The sequence below is a fragment of the Procambarus clarkii genome, chromosome 71 (assembly GCF_040958095.1).
Source record: "Procambarus clarkii isolate CNS0578487 chromosome 71, FALCON_Pclarkii_2.0, whole genome shotgun sequence".
In the NCBI taxonomy this organism is placed as follows: Eukaryota; Metazoa; Arthropoda; class Malacostraca; order Decapoda; family Cambaridae; genus Procambarus; species Procambarus clarkii.
In genome coordinates, this window is record NC_091220.1 from 20,300,632 (window position 1) to 20,310,418 (window position 9,787).

At 40.0% G+C, this 9,787-nt stretch overlaps 1 protein-coding gene across 2 annotated transcripts in view; it reads right to left on the reverse strand.

Moving 5' to 3' along the window:
• LOC123745678 (U8 snoRNA-decapping enzyme) overlaps positions 1-4,944 on the reverse strand; it is a 26,447-nt gene extending 21,503 nt beyond the window's left edge. Inside the window, exons 1-3 of one of the 2 annotated variants that reach the window (XM_045726494.2) lie at positions 4,853-4,944; positions 3,625-3,907; positions 1,364-1,519 (exon numbers count right to left, since the gene is read on the reverse strand). In XM_045726494.2, coding sequence (XP_045582450.1) covers positions 1,364-1,519; positions 3,625-3,681 — 213 coding nt within the window. In that variant the 5' untranslated portion in view covers positions 3,682-3,907; positions 4,853-4,944. Of the gene's footprint in view, positions 1-1,363; positions 1,520-3,624; positions 3,908-4,852 lie in introns of those variants that run through there. The other variant, XM_069312220.1, reaches the window with a different exon arrangement.
• Between the last annotated feature and the right edge of the window lie 4,843 nt (positions 4,945-9,787).

Consider the following 9,787-nt stretch of genomic DNA (forward strand, 5'->3'; position numbering starts at 1 on the left):
CTAATGTAATACAGGACGCCTGACAGCTGAGTGGACAGCGCTTCGGATTTGTAGTCCTGAGGTTCCAGGTTCGATTCCCGGTGGAGGCGGAGATAAATGGCCAAAAAGTTTCTCTCACTCTGATGCCCCTGTTACTTAGCAGTAAATAGGTCCCTGGGAGTTAGACAGCTGCTACGGGCTGCTTCCTGGGAGTGTGTAACAAAAAGAAGGCCTGGTCGAGGACCGAGCCACAGAGATGCTAAGCCCCGAAATTATCTCAAGATAACCTCAAGATAACTAAGCAGTGGTCAGAAAGAAACAGTGGTGGTGCTATGTGCTTCAGATGAAATTCTTCAAAAGGAAAACATGTCCCGTGTATTTTCTATACAATATGATCCAACTGAACACAAGAGAAGACCAAGCCAACTTATGAATGATGCAGTAGAAGATAAATCAACCTAGAACACAAGCAAGAGAGAGAGAGAGACTGCCAAAGTCGGAAAGATAAGAGGTGACAATAAATATTTGTCATTAACTGTCTTTTAAGAAGCAGCCAAGTAAGTAATAACACCAATGCCTTTGACAAAGAAGAGATGATGAAGGGCCAGAAATTTACAGAAAGCTTACCCTGCAACCTCATAGTCACCCAAAAAACTCTTTCAAATGCAAGAACTAGATGTCCGCCCCTTGTCTAACATAGAGGTGATCATATAAAAGATTGGTAGTGTCCTAAACCATCAATATGGGTCACATTTGATCAACCAAAAGAAGCAATCTCAGAAAAGCCACTGGTCAAGAGCAACATATGAGAAGGGCTCCAAAGCTGTGCTGAACTAGTAGCTACATGGGAGTGAAATTACAGCCTGCAAAGGTCTCCAACTTAGACATCGCCGGTGCGAGGGTCTGGGGCTGCCCCTTCCCCCTCCCGGGGAGGGGGGAGCTGTGCAGACATGTAGTGCGGCTCGTGTGATCTCATGCTTTTTGCTCGTTTTTCTTTTGGGGAGTTCTGTCCACTCGTTTGTCAATTTTCGTTGTTAACCAGAATAGGGGTTTGTTTTGTGGCGCTTACCGTTCTGGGTGCTTGTCCCAGTCGATGGCAGATATAGAATGCTCCAAATTATGTGATATGTGCATTTCTATGGGCCATTGCTCCCCGTGCCTCTGTGAGGCGGGGGCCAGGTTCTGGCTCGTGGTCCCCAGTATGCTAGAACTCCACCCACATCAACTGATGCAAAATAGTTAGGGTATCCATATTAGCCATGGATAGCTCCGGGGAGCCATAGGGGCTTCCCCCAGAAATTTCATTAATATCTTTTACTGTACTTTAAGCTAATTACTGAATAATGCAGAATACAATACATATTTTTAACCCAATCAAACTCACCATGACTGCTGCTCGCAACTCTCCAAAGCTGGAGCTGCCCTCTTGTCGTGCCCAAACACATGCATGAGCTGCTTGGCGATATGAATCAAATTTCTTTGCCTCGGCATAGGACATAAGTCCTTTGGTCACTGTACGTATTTGAAGACATTTTGGAATCTAAAAGAAATACAGTACAGTATTTATATACATATATTTACAGAGATACAGTAGAAAGTGTTTAAAACATTTGTTTAAATAGTGACTGCTAATCGTATGATGCATAACCCTCCTGATCATTTCACACCAAGTAGTCATGTTATATCAAGATCAATAATAGGTATGCCAGACACTGGTTTATCTATAACTATCGTGTAATGCCCTTCTCCAGCAGGGAGCTTCTCTATGAGGCTCTATATCACTGCACAGTCTGCAAGCATGCAACATAACTCATGATGATAAAACAAGCAAAAGAAACACCAAATAATGAAGAGGTTAATTTCATATGATATTACAGACCATCCCCTCTTGTTATGGTAGTATAATATTTATAATAGCAATGAGGACCATAGTACAGTACTGTACGTACACTATACTGACGTAAAACAAAATTAGAAATCAGCACTATTGTGTTGGATAAACTGGAAAACTATTTTTAACTTGTGTTGCAAAGACAAAATAAACTAACCTAATCTAACCTTCCTAGGCCTAATACACGATATTTGAGGCCTAATATAGCACATGTGTGTACTATATTAGGCCTAGGAATATTTAAGTTTGATTTTTAGCTTCATTTTTAAAGAATTCCATACTAGTCAGTATACTACCTGTACTATCTAAAAGATAAGTACGTACGAATTCGTGACTATTGACGATCATCACAATAGGTACTATCTAAAGAGGAGGATGGGTTGTGATATTACTGTAGCCAGTATTTTAAAGAAAATACTGTATCCACTCGCTAATCCGGATTATATGGGAAGGGCCCCCAACCGGATTATCACGTTTTCTGGATTAACATACTTTTTCACCTCCGAGTCCAAAGGGGAACATTTCCAACAATTTTTATACCACAATCATGATTTGAATTGATACACACTAATTTGTGTTTGAGGCTGGGTGGGTGGTTAGCTGCCTAGCTGGTAGGTGGGCAGGGAAAGTGGGTGGGTGGTTAGCTGCCTAGCTGGTAGGTGGGCAGGGAAAGTGGGTGGGTGGGCAGGCAGGGATAGGTGGGTGGGTGGGTGGGTGGGCAGGGATAGGTGAGTTCGGGCAGGCAGGGATAGGTGGGTTCGGGCAGGCAGGGATAGATGGATTCAGGCAGGTAGGTTTTGGATGGGTGGATGGCAGGCAGATGGGCTTGGTGGGTGAACAGGTTCGAGCAGGCAAGTGGGTGGGTGGGTGAGCAGGCAGGTGGTCGAGCAGTTGGGTGGGTGGGTGGGCGAGCAGGCGGGAGGAAACAGGAACCAGCCGCTGCTCAGTAGGCAAGCGGCACAACACCTTGACTCCCCAACCAGCAACAATACCACTTCCTACCCAAAGCCAAACAAGGGCCACACAGCACCAGCTGGCCCCATGGGGGGGGGGGTGAATGCCAAGCAGAAAAAACACCTACGGAAATGGCGTCCCAAAGGCACTAGGGAAGAGAACCCAAGTACCCAGGGGTAGTACTTACAGGGCACTTAGGGAAGGCCGCCCTAAGTGCATGCAGCCCCAGTACACTAATTACTCCTGACCACCACACCACAAAACAACATAGAACACCACGAAGGCAAAATTCTGCATAGAAACCATGCCAGAGATGACAATATCCCTGGATCGCTTTACCCAAGGAACTGAGGGATGGTGCGGGAGTCCGGGTCTCCCCCCTCCCTCTCCAAGAGGGGAGGGGCTGCGCAGACGAGCGTGTGTGACGTTTGCTTGATTTACTTTAGAATTGACGGAGTTCTGCCTTTCTGTTCAGCTTTCGGTTACAATTTTCTTACCACGTGGGGTCTGTTTTGTTATGCCTATCTTTCTGGGTGCCTAACCCCCGTCGATGGCAGATAAGGAAAACTACCAACCACAAGGGAGTTTTCAAAGGGCCATTGCTCCCTTGCCTCTCTGAGTGGGCCAGGTTCTGGCTCGTGGTCCCTGGTAAGCTGAACTTTATTGACTAAAGCCATGGTCTAACGTATTGCATATTCGCCTGATAGCTCCAGAGAGCCGCTATGGCTCCCTGGAGCTACCACAGAAAATATCATTATCCCATATATCATGCAAAAATTCACCACTGTAGCACTGCTTACCTGTGGCACTGGAAGATTATCTAAAGAAATTTTGCCATTTATATTCGAGTTTGACATTCTTAAAAATGGGAAACACAGTAGGTGTATATCGTCTCTTGGGGCCACCTGAGCGTTCTCCTCTTTTTCCTCTTGTATTCCAGTTTATGTTGAAGCCCAAATTTTAAAAACAGTATTACTCGGTCCTTTTCCTCTCTCTGCTCAAGTACTAAATTATTTTGCAACGTTTATCATCTACTCATTAAAGTAAATGGTGTGGCAGCATTTTAATTACCACCTTCCATACCTGAAAATAAAGTTTATTACTTATTAATTTGTCAATACTGTACAGTATTCAACAATCATCTACTATCTACTTCCCTCACATTTCCTAAAATTAGTTCAAATCATTGAAATTACAGTACCACAGTATTGAACTAAACAAACGCTTTGCCAGACCTGTGACTTTATTGATCAAATAATTACACTACAGTTACATCCTGGTTTGTAGGTGGTATCCTGCAATAATACAAAGCCATATAATATAATAATAATAAATAATAATAATAATAATTTATTTAGGAAAAGTACATAGTTGCAGAGTTACAGTACAAACAATGTTTGATTTAAAGATAGAGGTAGTACATACAATACCTAAAGCCACTAGTACGCATAGAGTTTTGGGCAAGGTGAGCTGGGGAAAAAAACACTTAGACTAAAACTTAATAGTAATTGAGCTTAAAGTATAAATTGCGTTGAAAGAAATTGGGGGGGGGGGGGAACATGGTAGAAAATAGCCAATATACAAGTTGGTCAACAGGATTTTTTTTTTTTAAATAGTAAGACATGGGTTAACATTTAGAAGTAAGGTAGGTTACATGGAGTTAATTAGGTAGTACTTAGTTTTCATCTTAAACTGGTTGAGAGCGGTACAATCTTTGACATGATTAGGAAGGTCATTATATATATACAAAACATATATACAGTTTAAGTACTGTCTATTCACTATAACAATAAGCAACCTGCATATGACTAAAGCTAAAACAAAGAGAAAGGAGGAAATGTAGATGTTTATCTCTCAGAATGTTTGGTAATATGTTTATTGTTTGTGATATGTGTATATGTATGTATTAACACGATGTACTGAACGGGGTGAGAATAGCTTGAGCTACCTCGTCCCTTTGTGTGTATTTTACCTCAATAAACTTATTTCAGTTTCAATTTCAACAGAAAGAGAGACCCTTCCACCAACCTGTACACACAAACAGCTGATCATGCACGACACACTCAGCTGATCACCAAAACAATAACAACCTAGCGAGCATCCATCCACTTCAACAATCAAATCAAATCAAATCAAATCAAATGTTTATTCGGGTAAAAGTACATACATAGATTAGTTACAAACATAATGTTGGATTTATAGGTAGAGCAAGTATATACAATACTTAAAGCCACTAATACGCACATGGGAGACATCTCCCGTCATGCAGGGTGCAGTCGCACCTCCACAGATCTCCAGTATCAGCTCTTGATACTGGTAATGGCTCAAAAGGGCCACCACTTACGGGCTATTCATGCCCATGCCACCTCTTGGGTGGCTTAATCTTCATCAATTAATCAATCACTAATACGCATAACGTTTTCGGGCAACAACTCTACCCCGATAGATATGTTCCCCCATGCAAACTGCACCTACTATCAAGAAGATATGTTCCATTTTTAGTACAGTCACCCCGTCTAGCATTTAAGCAACATAATCCCGAAGGCTCGTGCAAACTGCACCTACTATGAAGATAAAGAATCCCGAAGGTATGTAGGAGTACTGTGCGTCCTACCAGGTCGTCGAAGAGACTCCTGCAATGAAGGATTTAGTGTTCCAGTTGGTTCCTGCATACCACTGTCTGGAGGGAGTGTTACTTCAGAAATAGTTTCCCAGTTAGGTGGTTCGAGACGAAGTAGTTCAGGATGAGGCAGGTTGGGGTTGACCCCCAGTTTTCGCAATCGCTGGTTGTTGCTGTTCAATGTGGAGATTGGAGTCCAAACTCTCGCAGCCCTGTGGCCATGGGTGCGAGGTGTCCTAGGCTAGGCAGGGCTTGGTTTCCAGGCTACTAGCCTACACTAGTAATACTAGTTTGCTGCTCTGTGTCAGTAATTACTTCTCTACCATCCCTATCTTACTGCAATAAGCTAGGCTAGGCAGGGCTAGGTTTCCAGGCAACTAGCCTGCACTAGCAAGGCTAGTTTGTTGACCTGTGAGTGTCAGTGCATAGCCATAACATTTTGCTAGTGGGGGCTCAGATCAGCCATACATTTTATGTTAGCCAACAACATATATAAGGTTGATGATTCACTGATGTTCCTACTCCTGGCAGGAAATAGGTAAATAAATAATGTAGCTACCGTATAGAATAACTTTTAAATACTGTAGTACATGTCTGGTTTCTTATGACAAATCCAGATCAGCTAATATGAAAACAATGCTCGAGCAATCTTTCTTGTCAGTAAATTCATTATTTGGTTAAAGAAAATAAGAAAGATCACATGATTCCAACACTGTCCCAAGAAAATTATAGATACAGAGACCAAAAATAAAGAAAATTAAGTGCAGAGTAGAAGAGCATCTTGCTTGATGTATTTTTGTTAAAGACTACATTCAAAAGAATTATGCTGAACTTTTACCAATTCTTAAAACTGCTTCGTCACAGGATATTGATAAAGAACATGTTAAACAGCATAGACCAAATTATAACAAGTACACAAAGAGAGATTAATCACTGCTCTTTTTGTTTCTTCTAGATCCATAAAAATATGAATAAGAATACACACACAAATCACAATAGTGTGATATACCAAATGAACAAATCCACAAAGACCTTCATGAGGGTTTGAACTTATGTACGGGATGTTCTCAGATGTGACTTGTGGATTTGTTCATATGAACAAGAACTTGGCCAGGATTAACTTGCTATAAAATGTCATGTCATGTTATCTTTTCAGTACTGTACTGTACTTTTGAGAGGGGGCAGAGTATTCCATCCTTGCCTTCATTCCCTGGGACTTTAAATGTTTAATTATTTCAATGTGGATATATAAATAAACAAATCTTTAAAGTTGATAGCAAGTTTATTTGAACAGAAACCCTTTAATACATAAGGATACATATCACAGACTTCACCTACCAACTCAGCAAGAAATATATGAAAAGACAAGGCCTACCTTGCAATTGACACCTCATTTAAGCCAATCAAGTGAGTCACTCATTTCACAAAAGCAAGAATTCATTAACCCTGCCATCTAATAAATAACTTATAGTTCTAGTGGCAGAACTTGAGTCAGATCATCCATACCCTCATAGATGGTTATAACTAAGTTACATAGCTCATATGATAATGATTACTGTACACCACTTGATAAACTGAGCTGCCATATTGTTTATGTTCATGTTCAAAAAACATCTACAAGCACTCGCTGGATGGATTTCCTGTTATATGATGCTCTACACGTATCCCCTTCATTGTCCTTTATAATGCTCATATAACAACCAGATTAAACATTCTCTCCATTTTCTGAGTCACCTCTCAAAACATTTTACTAATAACTAAGTTTTACCTGTGTATATGTAATATGTGCAAGAAATTTACAGATCTGTTTCTATTTACAATTATATTTAAAAAATGCCAATACATAAGGCAAGATTTTCGTACTGCATGTGATACTTTGATTTTTCCTCAAGAGCACATTTATAAAATTTAGATTACCTCAATAAGTCAATCCAAGGCATATAGACCCCCTTGCACTAATGTCATACTGGGGGGACAAATAATGTCTTACTTGAATGATGTCTGTGATGTCAAATATGAACAATAAGCTGGTTCTAGCTGATTCTAGCATTGAGAATAACCAAGATACTGTTCAGAGCTTGATCATTGTTGTGATGTGCCATAATTTTCATTCTCAATGCCAGAACCACCCGATACAGCTTGTTATTGACACCTGCTACCAAGATATAATTTGAACCCAGTTTTGGATGATTATCAACATAACAAGCTCAAGGGGTGAATAACAAAAAGGGATTAACTTATCAGAGCCAAGTTGTAAACATCAGTGCTTAAAGAAGAAATGTACAGCGGTACCTCGGAATACGAGTGTCCCTGTATACAAGTTTTTTGGAATACGAGCAGGATTTGCTCGGAAAATTTACATTGGAATATGAGCGTTGCCTCGGAAGACGAGGGTGTTGATACGCGTACAGGCCGACTAGTGCATGGTGGCATGGCAACAGCGCCTCAGTTTACCAGTGCCTCGCGCCCAGTGACTATCCCGCCTGATTTCTTCACAAGGATTTACAGTTTTTTGTCAGATTTTTGGCTATTTGAGCATAAAAGTTACTATATATCTCGCCATGGGTCCCAAGAAAGCCAGTGGTAAAGTTCAACCTAAGAAAATAGTTGTGAGTAGAGGCAGTAGAGGATGTCCCTTCTTCATTAAGAAAATGTGTGAAGTATGGGAAGAACTGCAAAGTTTTGTTGAAAAAACTCACCCAGATAAAGCTGTAGCAGGCCGTTGCATTGACCTTTAAAATGACAATGTGATGTCTTACTACAGACAAGTGTTAAAATGTAGGGAAAAACAAGTGTCTTTAGACAGATTCTTAGTAAGACAAGCAAGTCCTAGTGGTATGCAGACAAAACGTGCCAGAGAGTGCACACCAGTGAAGTCCTCACTGCCTGATGTTATAATGGAAGGGGACTCCCCTTCCAAACAGTAACACCTCTCCTCCTCCTCACTATCTTCCATACGCCAACAGCAGTCATCAGCAAGGGTAAGTAATAACTTGAAAATACTTTTGTAGTGCAGATTTAGATGAATTAGATATAAAATTTAGTTTGAAGTGAGGTTTTTGGGTAGTCAGGAACGGATTAGTTCATTTCCCATTATTTCTTATGGGGAAAATTAGCTTCGGTTTATGAGTTTTCGGATTACGAGCTGTCTCCTGGAACAGATTAAACTCTTAAACCGAGGTACCTCTGTACATATAACGTAATGGAAAGCACTGGACTATAAGGATATGCAGCAAAGTGGCTTTTTTAAGACCATTGATTGAACCAGGACAATAGAACTTCATTACAAGGTATGCAGTTTAAACAAAAAATAATAAATAAATAAATAAACGACATGGATTGTTATATTAAGGCGATCTTTAAAGTGATGTTTTGCAAAGCTACACACATTGGGAGTGAGTGACGCATGTTGTTGCTGAACGGAGTAGACCATTAAAGGAAACTATTCTGCATGAACCAACCTCTTCAAATGACATTACCAACATATTAAACAAATTAAGGAATGTAAAATACAACTGTGGGACACATGAGGACAAATGGAGCTGCAAGGTGAAATTGTTTGGAAAAAATTATGATTTGCAATTTATTACAGAGACAGTGGACCATGAATAGAAGAATGTGATAAACTAAAAATGGATTCAAAAGACACAGATATTATTCAGTAACTAAAGAACATAACATTATTTATCATGGATTTGCAGAATGCCATATATAAAAGCAACAGAGATTTATAGTGTTAATTCCAGCATACTGTGGAATTATTATTGACACTTTACTGCTGATCAGTACATGCCACACCCTCTATAAACAGTTTTGTATGCACCATATGGGGCAGTCCTACTACATAAGTATGATAATAAAGAGTGAAAATATACAATTATCTTTTAATGTTAAGTTTTGTTTTAAAATGGATACAAAAGGAATATCAAACGTAATGGAGAGTATTTCCTTCATTTGACATGAAATATACTTGAAAATCTCAAGTTCTCCCGGTGCACTGTAACACTTCTAGGCAAAATTAGTGTAGGAGATGCAGGCAGAGCAGCTGCCACTCACGTGAAAGCAAGACAATTTATATTAAATCCCACCCTCTTGGTTCACCAGTATTCCATACCTGAGAAAGAATGTGCTCGATCTAAGAGCTATAAAATGACACTATAATTATACACAGTTTATTTTGTGGAACCATACTGCACATAGCACGAGCTTATTGAAATTATAGTTTCCTCATAAACGCACTCAAAAGTCGCCAGTACAATATGAATCTTTTGCATATATTAATTTTTTTGTACAATGAAATACATTATTAGTTCCTCTTTCTGGATTCTGGAATAAAGTGGACA